This window comes from Lutra lutra, chromosome 8 (genome assembly GCF_902655055.1).
Source record: "Lutra lutra chromosome 8, mLutLut1.2, whole genome shotgun sequence".
Taxonomy (NCBI): Eukaryota; Metazoa; Chordata; class Mammalia; order Carnivora; family Mustelidae; genus Lutra; species Lutra lutra.
In genome coordinates, this window is record NC_062285.1 from 135,858,951 (window position 1) to 135,875,159 (window position 16,209).

At 56.4% G+C, this 16,209-nt stretch overlaps 1 protein-coding gene across 2 annotated transcripts in view; it reads left to right on the plus strand.

Moving 5' to 3' along the window:
- The window catches only part of CACNA1I (calcium voltage-gated channel subunit alpha1 I), a 116,796-nt gene that overhangs the window by 39,263 nt on the left and 61,324 nt on the right, over positions 1 to 16,209 (plus strand). For both annotated transcript variants that reach the window (XM_047742647.1, XM_047742648.1), the window contains exon 5: positions 9,719 to 9,816. In XM_047742647.1, the coding sequence (XP_047598603.1) occupies positions 9,719 to 9,816 (98 nt within the window). The remainder of the gene's footprint in view (positions 1 to 9,718; positions 9,817 to 16,209) is intronic.

Here is a 16,209-nt window from a genome sequence, read left to right on the forward strand (position 1 = left end):
AACATAACATGAAGTCCTGAAGTCGATGTGTGCTGATGATGGCTCTGTGATCTGGGGGCCGTGATTTTCCAGGCCTTCCTTTCATGGTCACAAGGTAGCTGCTGAAGCTGTGGGCTTCGTGCCTGCATCGAAGGAGGGAAGGATGAAAGGAAACAGGGCTGTGCCAGTCGTGCCTGTCTACTTGGATCAGGAAGACATTTTCTTTCCTAGATCTTTCCTCCGTGCTAGCACACTTGGCCAGAACTGGGTCTTGTGGCCACGTTTAGCTCCAGGGATAGCCAGCAAAATAGAAAACATCATTGAATTTGGCTCCATCAGCCAAGAATTGTTCCCTGGGGCCAGGCAGGATTGGAAGAAGAGAGAGTGCACATTACGTGGGCAACTCTCAGCGTGTGCCACATTCCTCTCCTAGGGTCTGAGTTTCTCTGTCTGCTCTTGGCCAAAGCTGTGGCCCTGTCATGTTACCAAGCCTCACTGGAGCCTCTGGAGCTCTGCGTGGGCTGACAGGGCAAGGTGTGTGATCTGTTGAGAAGTCTAAAGTCACATTCAACCCATGCAGGCTGTGCAGAGGTCTGTCCCTGCTCACAGACTGGGCTGCGGTTATGGGAGTCAGAGTGTCATCATTGTGGCTGTTTCCAGGAGCCTTTGGAGCTGGCCTCCCTCTGGCATGACTCTGTATGCATCATCTGTGAGTCAGGGAAGCACTCCTTATGTCAACAAGACCTGGGCACCCTCCTGGTCTTCCTGTCTTTACATCCTGATTTATCCTGGGCTCTACAGGTCTGTCTGCTCCAAGCACTGGGGCTCTGAGGGCAGGGCTGAGGCTGACTCATCATCCCAGAGTCCCCAGAGCTTGGCTCTGGGCCAGCATGGAGGGGGAGTCTCCATGACTTGTTTGTTTGGAATCTGTTGTGACCAGGCACTGTGGAGCTGCAGGAGAGGGTATCTGGAACCATTTTCTTCCTTTCCTTTCTTCTCTTCCCTCCTTCCCTTTCCTTCCTACCCTTCTCTCTCTCCCTCTCTCCATCCCTCCTCCCTTCCCTTCCTTCCTTCCTTCCTTCCAAGATTTTTTTTAAAATTCATTTGAGAGTGAGAGAGAGCATGGGAGCGAGACTATGAGCAGGGGGGAGGGTCAGAGGGAAAGGGAGAAGCAGACTTCCTGCTGAGCAGGGAGCCCAGCGCTGGGCTCAGTTCCAGGACCCTGGGATCATGAACTGAGCCCGAGGCAGGTGCTTAACTGACTGAGCCACCCATGTGTGGAGCCACTTTCTTTAAGCTGAACTGGCCTTGGGTGGGTGTGGACTGGGAAGATTCCAGTGGGAACCTTGGGATGGATGTTTTTCTCATTTGCTGTGGAGTAGAGTGGATGAGAGCAATGATAACCACTCAGGTTTGTTTCCATGGAAACAAGATGCTACACGCTATGAGGGCTGAGGGTTAAGTCGCCGGAGATTCTCAGGCCACAGGCTGACTAGCCGACACCAGTCAATCATGAATCCGGAAGGCCTCTCTCGGTTACACGGGATAGAAACCTGCCGATCCTGGTTTAGGGGAGTTTATCATTTCCTTTCCTGAAAGCCGCGGGGTCTCCAGCTTCAGGGCCCATTTGATCCAGAATCCTGGAAGAGATCACTAGACACTGTGTCCTTCCATCTTACAGCTCTGCTCCTTGCTCTGTGCTGACATACATCCCGGCAGCTTTCCTGCCAGGGTGCGGGTGGCAGAGGGCAGCCCCGGCCTCAGAGTCTTCTCTTGGACTCACTGGAAGGGGACCTTCCCTTTCACAGTCCCTCCAAGTTGGGAACGTAGCTTCCTTGACTTGGAGTGGCCGGCGTGGGTCATGTGCTCATTCCTGAGCCAATCACTGCGGCTGGGATGAAGCTGTGCTCTGATTGGCGATCGCGAGTCCGGGCCCCACCCATGCCACGTGGCCTGAGAGTGGGAAGCCTAGACTTTGCAAAATGCCAGGATTGTTCGCCCAAGAGCTGGGAAGGGAGCCCGGGGTAGGCTGAAATCAGCAGGTTTACCAGAAGTGGTGTTTACTGACGGCGTTGCGCTCCCTTACGTCCTCACAATCCCGAGAACTTGGGAGAAGGGGTGCTTAATGCCATGTTGCACATTTGGAAATGGAGGTTCAGAGAGAGTAGCAACCTGCCCCAGGTCACACAGCTTGTAGGGCCCAGATCTGGGATGTGCTCACATACGGCTGGCCCAGAGCCCATGCTGACTCACAGCACGAAGGGTTTTACCTTTTCAGAGGCCAAAATATTCCAGTCCACCTGCCCCTGAGGACCTGGGCAACTTTACCAGCCCTCAGAGGGCTGCCGGCTGAGTCCTCTGAGAGGGACATTTACTCCCTAAAGTCTGGTAGAGCCTAGGGTGTCTGGCTCCCAGCAGCTGTGTCCACTGGTTGTACCCAGAGGAGGCTAGTGTAACGTGCAAAATTTCATGAAGCGGACATCGGGAGGCATATTTGGGACCTATACTTAAAAATGACTTGTTATTGTTGATCTGAAATTCTGATTTACCTGGGAATCCTGTATTTGTGTGGCAGCTGTACCTAGAGATGAAGTCACTGGAGTATTGTCATCGAGCGGAGGCTTGCATGGAGAAGATGCGGGTCTCCTGCTGCTGTGGTCCCTGGGGCTACCCTGGGTCCCACCTGCCTGGGGTCTGTGTATGCAGCCTTTCCTTTGACTTTGAGGCCCCAGAACTTTCTTTGACTCAACTTGGCCCAAGTTGGTTTTAGAATCCCTGTTTTCTGGTTTCATAGGATTTGTGTGAGGGTGTATGGGTGGAAGTGACCTGTAAACCAGAAAGTGCTGGCCAAAGTCAAGGGTTAATGTGACTGCTCCCTAATTCTCTCTTTCCATTATTTCCTCCCTCCGTAACCTCCCTCAGCTGCACACCTACTATGCGCTAAGTGCGGGGTAGCGGTGTGGGCTAGTGGTCTAGTCACCCGCTAGAGCATGCCTGAGTCATCACAGGGCTGCCTCCTGACAGATGATCTGCCATTTCCAGGATCTCAGCTTCCTTTCCATTAGCTACCTCTTAAATTACATTTTAAGAAAGCCCCCGTGGGCCCCTTGCAAAGATTGAGGAAACACCCTATTTTTATCAGCAACACACAGAAATCATCTCCTGGGAGGGGTATTTCCTGGAAAGATGTTAAATCTCAGTCATTTTATGTTGCTTCTTGTCAGCTCCAGGCTTTTTTTTTCCTGATCTTGTCCCTCAAGTTCTGTGTTTGACAAGTTGGCATGGAGAGCCCGCCCTGGGCTGGGACACCGGGGACCTAGCTGGGACTCTGAGCCAGGCCCTGCCCTGAGGAATTGGGACATGATAGAGCACATATCAGAGCCAGAGGTGCCCTCCTAGAGGACACTGGGAGACAGGGCAGGCGAGCTTAGTTCAGGAGTGGGCCCTGGGCCTTTCTGGGGGCCCCGGGTAGGTCGGGCAGATGCAAAGGCAGGTATCCTGGAAAAAGCCCAGGGCACTGTGGGAATGTGGGGTGTGCACACCATCCTGGAAGGCAGGGCACGTGGCAGACGGTGCTGGGGTCACGTCAGAGCTTCCAGAGGCCCTTCCTGCTGGGCTTTCTCAGGCAGGAGGTGGGATTCAGGGAGGGGTGTAGGCAGGCACGTGCGATTCGTGGGCAGGTGTGAGCTGAGGCAGGGAATGAGGCTGTGACAAAGGAACTGTCAGCGCTTCTTTGGCTCCTCCTTGGGCCAGGCCCTGTTCTTTTTTTTTTTTTTTTTAAGATTTATTTATTTGAGAGAGAGAGAGAGAGAGAGCGCACGCACACCTGTGAGAGAGAGAGTGAGAGTGAGAGTGTGTGCAAGCGGGTGGAGGGGCAGAGAGAGAGAGGGAGAGAAACTCAAGCAGACACCCTGCTGAGCAGGAACCCAATGCGGGGCTTGATCTCAGGACCCTGAGATCATGACCTGAGCTGAAATCAAGGGTCCGATGCTCAATCGACTGAGCCACCCAGGCGCCCCAGGGCCAGGCCCTGTTCTAAGCACTGACTCCATATAGGAGCCCATATCATTTTCCCCACAGCCCTGGGAGGTCAGTTCAGTGACTTGCCCAGGATCACACAGTACACTGGGATTAGGATCCGGGCTCCATGCTCTAACCACCGGGGAAAACTGCCCCCAGGGTGCTTGCCCGATTCTAGGCACTGCCGTGTGTGGGGGGCTTCCTGGCTACCTGGCCAGCTGAGGCAGGGGTGCTTGGGAGCCAGAAGGCGGCTGGCCTGATGCCTGATGAGGAGGGGGGCGGGCTGCGCAGAGCTCCCGAATCCCATGCTCCCTGGCTGTGTGATCTGGCCTCTTTCTGAGTCTCAGCTTCCAAATCTGGCAGTGGGGGCCGGAAGTCCCTCTACGGGAAGGTGTGTCAAGTGCCCGGCACATAGTGCTCAGGAAACCCTTGTGAACCAGCCAGGACACTTGAGTCGTCAGTGGGAGAAACCAAAGGCAAGTGGGGCCCAAGCCTCAGAAGGAGTGTATTGGCTCACAACTGGAGAAAGCAGAGGGCAGATCTGGGATTTGGATGGAGGGAGTGCTCGAACCATATGGCCAGGTTCCTGCTTCTCTCCAGCTCTGGACTCAGCCTTCTTTTGAGTTGGCAGAATTCTTAGGCCACCATGGAGGCAAGATGGCTGTTAGCGCCTAAGGGTTTCCAGGCAGTAGCTTAGCCAGGGAAAGCCCTCTTCCCTGTCACCCCAGCTCAGCAACCGGGCTGCCCCTCACGGCCCACCTGGGGTCCCATGCCCATCCTGAACTAGTCACGGTGGCTGGGGGTTGGTGTCTGCCACATGACCTGGGCCTCTAAGGCTCTCTTGGGAGCCAGGGGATCTGGGGGTGGGGAGGAAGGCCCCTCAGCAGGAATAGGTAGGGCTGTGCCCTGAGGACCCAGGGTCTCCTCTCCCAGTCCACTCCTGCACCTGAGCCCCTCTCCTCAAGGACAGCCCTGGAACTGGGTTTAGCTACTCTCCTCCTGGGGTGATGTCAGGACAGAAGTGTTCGCTTTAAAGCAAAATTACTTACCTAATTAGGTGCTTGGGAGCTGGCAGGAGGTAGTGGGGGTTTTTGTTGATTTTTTTTTTTTAGACTTTTAGCACCGAAAGCTGTGTGATAAAGTAACTGTGTAATTAGGAATTAATTTCTCACTCCCGTAAGTGATGTCTTACTTGGGGCCGGAGGGAAGTCAGCCCAGTGGTTATTTGCCCATAGAGTGACCCCTCCTCACCCTCTCTTTTTTGGAAGGGGGGGTGTCTCCCATAGCTGTCATCCAGGGTGTGGAGGGAAGTAGCTTCTTTCATCACATGTGTTATTCATGCAAAGCAGATCCCTGAGTGCCTACTGTATGCTGTGTGGGGTTGGTGTGGGGGTATGTCTCAGAAGGAGGGGTGACTGGCCAGCCCTGACCCCCTCTGGTCCCATTCTGAGGCCCACTCCACATAGTCTCTCAGGGCATCCCGATTGTGTCCCCATTGTCCACATCAGTGACCTGCTCACGAACAGCCCCTCATTGGCTTTTCTCTGTTTCTTCCCCTCCCTTGCCACACTCCTTGGGATTACCTCCGGAGCTCTTGGCTCAGGGTCTGCTGTGGGGGAACCCACGCTAGACAGGAGGTATGAACAGAGTGTGGAATAAGCCAGAGCAGAGAGGGGCTTAGACTTTGTTTTGAGAACAGTGGGGAGCCACTGAGAGTTTAAGTCAGGGAGCAATACAGCTAGATTGGAATTTTAGGAGGTTTTAGCTGACTGAAGAATGGATTGGGGGGAGGAAGCAAGAGACAGGAGAATAGTCAGGAGGCTGCTGTACCTGTCAGAAGAGAGGGTTGGTGACCAGACTAGGGCAGGGGTCAGGGAGCTGTGAGAAGACTGTCCCAAGTTACAGAGTCACCATCAAGACATCATGGTTCCTGTGAGATAGACTCAAACCCGCGTTTCCACCCTTCTAAGTTACATGTTCTGCCCATCTTTTCCATCCTTGTTCAGTATCCACCTTTCTGTCCTCTTCCCCTCAGAGAAGAATGAGAACTCCTGGATTCTTCACTGTTCACTTACTATGTGTTCTTTATCACTGAATGCGTTTATACCCTGTCTGGTTCCCCCAGAGAAGATGTAGGTACAATATAACACCCCCAAGTAGAAACATAGAAGAGAGGTATAGAACCTGGGAGAAATGTTTAGGCCAGTGGATTTCCTGGAAGGATCTTTCTTGCTAAGAACTCAGTAACTCATTACCTTTCCTCCTTGACTGGATTGTCAGGAAGTTCAGAGCTAAGATTCCTAACACTAAATTCTCCAAGAAATTTCTCATGGGAGCTTTTCAGTGGACCCCCTGAGGGCTGCAAGTGATGAGTCTCAGGGACATTTCTGTAGTAGACTGTGAAGGTGTGTTCCCACACTGAAGCCCTGGAGGGTTGGGTCAGGGGGAAGGCAAGAGGCTGGGCTAGTGCCTCTCTCTGGGCCTGCCAGGCGATGTGGCTGCTTCAGTCCACCTCAGAGACCGGCATGAGTCTGATCAGCTTCCCACGAGCTGCTTGGGATCTGAGAGGTGCTCAGATCCTAAAACTTCCTGACTCTGGCTAATTATGGGCCTTGGTGACATTCACCTACACCCTGTGGCTCATTCAGAACACAGGGGCCTGTCCCCTCCCTGTTTTAGAGAAACACAGAGGGAACCCTTGAGCCTGACTTCTCACCCCGAGGCCAGAATAGGCCCTGTCTCTGTAGATGTTTCCAGTTCTTGGTCCTGGCCTGTCCCAGGGCAGGGCCAGGGGCGTGGTCTCAGTGGGCGGCCTTGCTTATTGAAGAAACACGGGTTCCAGTCTCCCACAGGTTCTTCTTGGGGGGGGGCATGGAGCCCCTGGAGCAGTGTGAGGCCGGGCCAGGGGTCAGGCAGGGTTGGCCGGAGGGCGCCTGCAGTGGGGAGCCCCCAGCGGAGCGTGGGGAATGGCGTGGTGGGTTCCGAGGAATGGGGGGGCTCAAACGGGTTAACGCAGGTATGGAATGAGAACTGGCGGCAGCAGCAGGTCCTCCGACACCGTGTGCTGTTTCTGTCTAGCCCTCAGTCTGGGAAGCATCTATTTATTTTATTGCAAGACTTCGTGGCGATGGGAACAAATCCTGGGCTGTCACCTGCCAGAGCTCAGCAGGTGTGCCCTGGGGCTCCCGAAACAAAGGATTCTGGTGGGTTCAGTCTGGCAGAGGCTGGGCACCCCCACCCCAGCACCCCCCAGCAAAGCCTGCACAGAGCCGGGGGAGCCCAGCTGTGTCCAGGGCGTGGTGCTGCCCCTGCTGACAGGATGGAGGGAGCCAGGGCAGGAGGAAGAGGACAGGTGGGGGAGGGGCGTGGGGGAGGGGCGGGCTGGAGCTGGGGCAGCTCTCCCTGGCCCGGGTGTGTGTGTGTGTGTGTGTGTGCACGCGCGCGCGCGTGCGCGCGCCTGTGTGTGTGCCCGAATCAGTGTGAGCGCCTGTTTGTGTGCCTGTGTGTGCCGCCCCCACAGTGCCTTCATCACACACGTCTCCCTGGCTGCCTGGAGAGCTCTTTCTACAAAATATGAAAATGACAGTTGGCTCACCCACGCACGGAATCCTCAGAGAGCTCCACTCCCTCCATGCCCCGTCACACATCACCCTCTCTCCCCACCCACTGCCCCTGGGCCGGCCTCAGCCTGCAGCACCCTTTCTGCCTGGCGGCTGCCCCTACCACCCCTCTCTCCTCCTCCTCCCCCCTTCCTCCTCTCCCTTCTGCCTCTTCCTCCCCTCCTCCTCCTCCTTCAGCCTCCTTTTCCTCCCCCTCCTCTCCCCTCTCCTTTTCCTCCCCCTCGCTCCCTCCCTCTTCCTCCTCTACCTCCCCTCCTTGGTCCTCCAGGTCTCCATCTCTCGTTCTAATTCTCTGTCACTTTTTGGGTCACACCCCCTCTTCTGAATTTGGTCTCTGGTAGGAGTGTGTGTGGATGAGGGTGTCCAAGAAGTGAGTGTGTGTGCATGCACCCATGGTTGTGTGCAGGTGTGTGACTCTGCGGGTGAGAGAGAGCATGGGAGCCAGAGCCTGTGCCCCAGAAAGCTGGGGGATGGATGGAGGCATTTCAGGCAAAGAAGCTTTCACTCAATTCTTCAAGCAGCGGGAGGGGGCGGTGGCTTCCCAACAGTTGGACAGGTTTGCCTGGTGTGTGGGAAAGGCCTTCATTTCCCGGCTGATGGTAGTGACAGGTGGAGCTGGTGGCCGTGCTGGAGCCCCAGGGTGGAGGATGGTGGGGGGAGAGGGTGGGAGGGTCTGCTGAGCCACACCCCGGGTCAGGCTGAGGCTGAGGGCCTAGTAGGGGGAGAGCAGGGACAGGTAGGAACTGAGCAGGACAGGCAGGATCTAATGGAAGCTGGGAAACCACAGAGGGGACCCCAGAGAGCTGCCTCCAGTGGAGATCTGGGAAGACTTCCTGGAGGAGACAAAATTCCTCCAAGGTGTTTCAGGGCCAGTTGCACGTGGTGAGGGAGGGTGGACCTCTTTTTTTTTTTTAAATTTTTTAAATTTTATTTTTTTATAAACACATAATATATTTTTATCCCCAGTGGTACACGTCTGTGAATTGCCAGGTTTACACACTTCACAGCACTCACCATAGCACATACCCTCCCCAATGTCCATAACCCCACCCCCCCTCCCCCCAGCAACCCTCAGTTTGTTTTGTGAGATTAAGAGTCACTTATGGTTTGTCTCCCTCCCAATCCCATCTTGTTTCATTTACTCTTCACCTACCCGGAGGGTGGACCTCTTGATTGAGGTCCTGGAGGATCGGTGAGGGCTCCAGTGTCATCTCTGCCTTTGGGTCTTTCCCTGGCTTGAGTGGCTACTCCTGAGGGCGGGGGCTAGCTCTGAGTCCTTCTTGGGCCTGTAGCACCTATACTGGCTTGGTTCATTGCAGACTCTGGTGTGGAAAAACTTCCAGGACTCTAAGGGGCATCACCGGATTCTTAAAGCATGAGAAAGGTTTTAGTGGACAGATGAGAGAGAGCATCCCAGGCAGAAGGGACAGAGGGCACAGAGACCTGGTGTGATGGGTGCAGTGAGCCCTTGAGGCTGGAGCCTGGGCGCCTTGCGGGGAGTGTGCCTGGGAGAGCGTGGATTTTTCCTGCAAGCCAAGTACAGCATGCCTGTCGCATCCCCGGAGATGACATCTGGACTGCTGCGAGCCCGTGTTTGGGCTCAGAGGACTGGAGACCAGACAGGGAGGGGCAGATGTGGTGTGACCCTGGCTGGGCGACCTGGGACATGCGATGTCACCTCTTTCTGGCTCCTCTCCTCGTCTGTGACTTTGGGCATCGAAACCAGGCTTACTGGGGACCTGGGGGCTGGGGGAGATGTAAGGACTGGGAGCCTGGCTCTAGGCCTCTGCCGGCAGCCAGGACCTGACACTGCAGCTGTGATTTTGCCTTCTGGTCACTGCCTGGGGTCAGCCGCCCCCCACCCCTGCCTTGGTTCTCCCCTGCTAGCCTTCCCTGCTTCAGAGGCTGCTGGGGAAGCACGGGCAAGAGCCACCCGGCAAGTGCTGGGCTGCAGCTGGGATCCTGACCCCGTTCCTTCCTCTCCTCTCCAGGCAGCTATGGGCATGGATGGATGTGCGTGGTTGGCTAGATGGCTGTGGCCTGCTCCATGGCCTTGTGTCCCTCCTGCTCCATCCCTCACTATCTGCCTTTCTCTGCAGGATGGTGGAGTACTCCCTGGACCTCCAGAACATCAACCTGTCAGCCATCCGCACCGTGCGCGTCCTGAGGCCCCTCAAAGCCATCAACCGTGTGCCCAGTAAGTTGGCCCCCCCGTTGCCCCCGCCCCCCCCCCCATAGCCATTCCTGCACTAAGACAAGACTGACCAGCACCTTCCAGCTCCTGTGCTGGGCATGGGGATCCCTCAGTGACTGGACAGATATGGGTCCTGCTCCCACCAGGCTCCTGGGCCTCGCGGGAGGGAGGTCCTGGTAGCTCTGAGTCCCATAAGAACTGGAACAGCAGGATTCTGGGGAGTCTGGTTTTTCGGGGACAAGGCTCCTTGTAGGGGGCGGCTGTCAAGGAGGACACGCATGTGAAAAGAAGCTGCTTAGTTTAAGGGAGGGCAGCCCCAGCTTTCGCAGGGGAGGGGATCCTCAGAGCCCTCACTGGTGCCCACTTAGAACTCAAGCTCTGTGCCCCAACCACGTGCCTGCGCACCTGCCCACATCAGGACCCAACCATCCGTCTGTCTGTCCACCCGCCCAGTGTTGAGAGGTTATGTTATGACAGGCCCTGGCATCTGCCCATGTAAGTAATCGTCAGAGCTTTTCCATCTCCATGATTTTCGTGAGCTTATGATCCCTCCGTGAGGGAGGTGGGCTGTTCTCACGGAAAACAGAGGCGAAACGACCAAGACTCGGAGAGGCCAAGTAACTTGCTCAAGAGGCCTCCTGACTTCCTGAGCAGTGTTTTTTCTAGGACCCTGAGTTTAGAGTAGGATGGGGGATGGGGAAGGAGAGAAGACAGAGCACCCAGCCGGCTCCTGCCTGGGGTTTAGCCCTATCAGTGAAGGGCAGGAAGTTTCGTGAGCACCTACTCACCTCCCGCGTGGCATTTGATGAACTGACGGCTGACTGAATCCTCTGACAACCCTGGTGAGGCTCAGGTCGCTGGCGAGTGCCCGAGGGGCTGGCCTGACTCTGGGCCGGTGGGGTAGGGCAGTGGAGGCCACACTTAAGGGTATTTGTGGAGCAGGCTGGGTGGCCCAACCGTAACTTCATTCTGAGATGGGCAGACCGGGCCAAGTACGGAGGGGGTCCCGGGGGTGCACGTATAGGGTCACGTCCCCACATGTGAATGTTGACATGGTAGGAACCCCCAGGGAGCCCCGAGTGCTACTCTGAAGGTCCTGAGGGAAGGATGGGGAGGCTGGGGCGGGGTAGGGGTGAGTGACTAGGAGCAAAGCTGTGAGCGGAGTGGGGAGGAGCAGTTCAGCATTGTGCCCTTGGTCCCCTCCCACTGCTCTGCGGAGACTCCACTGGGGGCAGGGCGGGGGGGTTCCCCAGCTTCTCTCTGTGCTTCCCACCCCCACCAATCCTACAAGACTCCTTCTAGATCACCTAGTTCAAAACCGTCTTTAGCCCATTGAAAGGTCACACAGCCGGCACCTTGGCGCCCAGGCGTCTAACCAGTACACTCGCCACAGTGCATGCCCCCTCCCTGATGCCCCCCCACCCTTTCCTGGGGTGCCGGCCATGGGATGGGTTTCCTTCATGGAGTGCCCACAGCTACCCTGGTACATGGAAGCCGCGCGAGAACTACGTGTCAGGGACACACTGAGCAAGTGTGTTGAGCAGCTGTCCCGTGCCAGGGCCACGGGGCCGTCAGTGCTCAGACACAGAGGTGTCCCGGCATCATGGAGCACATGGGGCATGACATGGGGAAGGCGGGGGCCTGGTGGTCCAAGACGGTGTCTGAATGGAGACCCCGTGCGGCCTGGGGACTAGCCAGGCCACGGAGTGTTTCAGAAATGCCTGGCAGGAATGAGGAGCATGGGTGCGGCAAGCCGGCCTCAGGGTGTTTCTGGGACTGCAGGTCAGTGATGGCCGTGACCATGACTGGGTAGGGCGGGACTGAGGGAGAAGATGCCCAGAAGGCCCAGGTCTCACCTTGGGGAGTGAGAGGGGAAGCCCAGTGTCTTGTCTGAGCCTCCTCAGAAGGAGGGCATGGGAGGGCCCCCGTTTCTCCTGCCCACCCCACCCCCTGGCCCTGGCCTTCCCCATTGTTGTCCCAGGGCAAGCAGGGACAGCTCTCAGGAGGCAGCCCCCCGATGGCCACTGAGTCCATGGGCCGGGACCCTTTCCCAGCGGTGTGTGTGGCTGTGCCGGGGGTCACATGCAGGTGTTTGTACATTGTCCTGCATTCTGAACCTCCAGGTCTTGGGAGCAGTGACATAAGGGGACATTTGAGAAGAGAAGGTCTGCGGGGAGGGGATAGGGTGTCGGTCTCTTTCTGGGGGGGTGGTTTCTGTACATCTCTGTGTGGATGCATGTGGGTCTGAGAGTCTACATGACTACAGGAGACCATGTGTGTGTATATGCGTGTGCATGTGGCATGTGTGGCGCCTGTGTCTCTCCCTGCCACCCTCCCCCCCCATCAGGACTGAGTGAGGAGCTCATTAGGCGGCTCCTGGCTGTGGAGGTCACTTCCCAGTCCCCAGTGCCAGCCTGCCCGGTTCTCCAGAGAATGGCAGGGATGGGCCCTGCACTCCCGAAGCTTCCAATTTTGGAGGCTGCGTGGCCTGGAGCACCGGGGGAGGAGTCCGGGTCCTTCCTCAGAGGCCTCCCGCCTGCTAACAGGCATGACTGGGAGGCCCAGGCAGCCAGAGCTGGGGGATGGTTTCCTGCTCGGGGAGCGGACTGTCTCTCTCAGCTGACAGAAAGAATCTCGCTGCCTCAGAACTTGGCTTGGGGGGGTGGGGTGTTGGGAGCACAGACCCTCTGGGAGCCAAAATAGACCCAGGGCGTCCCCTCCCCCAACTTAGAAACCACCCCGTGCTCCCCTTGGAAAGAAACCTTAAGATCAATGTATATTCATGAGGAATTCAGTTAATAGGAGCCTCAGGCTGTTAGAGCAGGTTGGCTGGTCCGTCCCCACCTTTGTGGGAGGGGCCGTTTTGGTCCCAGATGCCACCTCCTCTGCCCAGAGTCACTGAGGAATGGTGGCATGGCAGGGGGCGAGGCACAAGTTCTTACAAGTGTATCCTAGAGAGGTTTGGTTGGTTCCCTCCTTTTTTTCTAGATGCTTCCCTAAAACATTCCAAGTCCTCCTGTTCATTTTCGGAGTTCCTTCTGCCCTGGGACTCCCTCTTTTCAACAATAGCCTGTAGCTCTCAGTGTTGCCACTAGATGGCAGGCTAGAGACCCAGGAATGGTGACAGGATGGGCTATTTATTAATTGCAAAACCTTGGAAAGTGGGCAGCTCCTTGCAATTGGAAAAATATAGCAATGGCTGCAAAGCCTTAGCACGATCAGCCCGGAAGACTTAGTTGGGTTCGCAGGGGACTCAAGGTCTGGTTGTTGGCTCTGCCAGGAACCCGCTCTGTGATCCGGGAAGTCCCTTGGTGTCACTGGACCTCACTTCCTCTACTTGCACAAATCGAGGAGGACTGGATTCGATGTGTAGTTCTCAACTTTGTGCATGATGGATGGGGCACCTGGGAGTCACAGTGTTGTTTACAGACCTTATAAAATATGTCCCTCCATGCTCCCATGCCGGGCTCTATCCTGGCCATTCAGCCTTTGATGGATAAAGGTAGCACAGTGTGGAGGAGAAGGTGGGGGAGGGAGAGAGGAATGCACCAGATTGTGAGTCAGGAGGCGGGGTTCTGGCTCCTTACTGTGGCTTTCATAAGTCACTGTCCGTTTCTGGGCCTTGGTAAGACGGGACTGATTATCTCTAATAGTGCCCCATCCTGGCTCAGGGCAACTCCAGGCCTGCACCCCCAGTAAGCCCGTGGCAGTGCCTTCCAAAGCCCACTGGCCACACTATTTAAATATGAAAAGTGCCCTTTGTTTCTCCAGTAAGAAACTAGGGAAGTCACTGCTAGGCTGTGAGCCAGGTGAGTCTGACCTGTGGGCCCACATCTGTAGCTCACTGACCATGACGCCCCTCAGCCCAGGCTGTGGAGGGGGGCGGGAGGGAGGTCTGGGGAGCTCAGGGGCAGCTGCTGGGGATGCTGGGCCTGGCCTGGGTCACTGCCCGCCCGCAGAGTCCTGTCCAGCTCACAGTCCCTGGTGCAGTGATCACTGCTACTGTGCAGGGGCGTTTGGGCTGGGCCTGGGGTGGGGGCGAGGCAGAGAGGTGGAGGACATGCTCCCAGGGCAGGGAGGCAAAGCCGGCAGCTGCGGAGGAAGCCACTGTCAGGTCCCAGCTGTGGGACCTGGAACTGAGGCTTCACTCTACACAGACAGGCCCAGGTTCGAGTCCCAGGGCTCTACTTGCCCGCGTTGGGACCTTGGGCCTCCATGCTCTTCTCCTGGCCCCCATTTCCCCAACAATAAGATGAGGCCGATAAGACCAATTTCTTTACAGTTTTGTAAGAACAAAATGCTGTAACATGCATAAAGGGCTTAGCACAGAGGTCAATGTGCTGTAGATGGCAGGTGTTAACTGTTGTGAGGAAGGTGCTGGAACATTGAGGACAGAGGGCAGGGGCCTCGGGGCATCCTGGCAGAGGCTGAGGTGGGGAGACAGTCCCCAAGCTGGAGACTGGGCAGGAGGGCTGCGTGGCAGAGCGGGGCGGGAGCTGAACTCTGCGCATGCTCTGTGGACTGACCAAGAGTGATAAGTGGCCGAAATCCATCAAGGGCTTTACATGGCTGCTTTCTTTGGTTTCCTAACAGCTGTAGGATGGTGGAGCTGCTATGATGCCCACTTTACAGATGGGGAAACTGAGGCACAGAGTGGTTGAATAAATTGCCCCAGGCCGCTCAGTTGGCTGGAGGCAGAGGCAGGATTTGAACCTGCGCTCCCAAGACCCCAGGGCTTTTGGCTCCTTTCTGCCACTCCTTCCTCTCCCCGGAACTTGTAGGTGCCCCAGCTAGCCACCCCGTCTGCAGGGCATCAGGAAAGCCCCTGCCCACATCCAGCGTCAAAGCAGAAGTGATGTTGTCAGGACCCTTCCCGAACACCTTTCACTGGCAAAGCACAGAGCTGCTGGGGTACCAGGCATTGTGTGACCTGACAGGGACAAGTCAGGGTGGGAGGCAGGGAGGCACAGTGGTTCTGCACAGAGCACTGCTGCCAGGATTCAAAGCTTGGTTCTATGTTGATTAGCTTTGCAACCCCAGGAAAGTTTCCTGTCTTGCTTGTTCTCCTGCCTGCACAGTGAGGATGGTACATAGCATCTCCCGTGGGTTTGCCTGTACCTCAGGCACAGAACAGGTGCCCAGTGACCAGCCCCCACCCTGCGTCTCACGGAGGGAGGGCCCTGGTGTTGGGGCCTCAGAGGGTGGTGTCCAGAGCAGTAGACTGGGGTTTGGACCTGGGATCTTGGCCAGTTGCTCCACCTCTCAGGCCTCAGTTTTCCCATCCCTAAAATGGGGCTCCAGCCCTCCCTTGCTAGACTGTGGGGCTGCAGATATCCACACAGCATCTTCTCCTGACAGGTGCCTGTACCATACGTTGATTGCGTGGGATGCTTATACTCTTGGGATATTGGAATTAGCCTTGGGGAAAGTCACGGAGAATCTTAGACTCATCAAGCCTCAGAATCCCAGACTTTTGTTTTCAGTGGTTCTCAAGGTTCTGGTCTCAGAAGAAGAAGTCTTCGAATGACCTGGTTTTGCAGGCACGTCTTTGATTGCCCATCAGGCCGAGGGGCTCTGGGCTCATGGCTGGCACCTTGTGTCTTATCCCAAGCCTGCTCTGGCCCTTTCAGCCCAGGTTCATGTCCATCTGGGTCGTGGTTAGGCCAGCCATGCTGAGGATAGATGAAGAAGGCCCCAGGATTCCTTCTTGGATCCTGCCTTGTGAGGCATCTGTTGGACAGGAAGCTGGGAGACTCACTTTGAAACAGGGAGGCAAGTTTACTTGGGCTTTGGGGGCCGCTGCAGGAGGGTCCTACCCCAGGCCATAACTTGGACCTCAGGGCTGACAGTCTTCGGCACCCACAGGGCCTCCCAGAGAAAGGACTGGCAGCCCCCAAGGGGAAGGTAGGGAGGGGAGGAGTGTGGCCGCGGAGAGAGGAGGGCCCCAATTTCCCCGGGGCTGCTGCCTTCTCAGAAGAGATGGAGGTAGGTAGGAAAACATCTGGGCCAGACATCTCGTGAGAACCTGACTTGGGAACAAGAACAGAAGCCAAGTGTGTGGAAGGAGAAATGCCCGGGGGTGGGGCAGGGTGAAGGTGTTCTTCCCCTCCCCCACCATCAAGCTCAAGGTCTCCTCTACAAATCCGGAAGGAGCAATTCCTGGATGGGATACCAGGTCAAGGGAGGGCACTACGTATTCATTCATTCATTCATTCATTCATTCCTCCACAGTAGCGTCCACTAAGGGGCCATGGAGATTTGGACGCAGCCCCTTCTCAGGCAGATCCTCAAGCCAGGATCTGTGGGCCGGTGGGACCCGTGCTCTAATGGAGGCAGCAGGGGGCTGCAGGGAAGGGCCACTCACATGTCCTTTGAGGAGGTTTTACACAGAAGGGG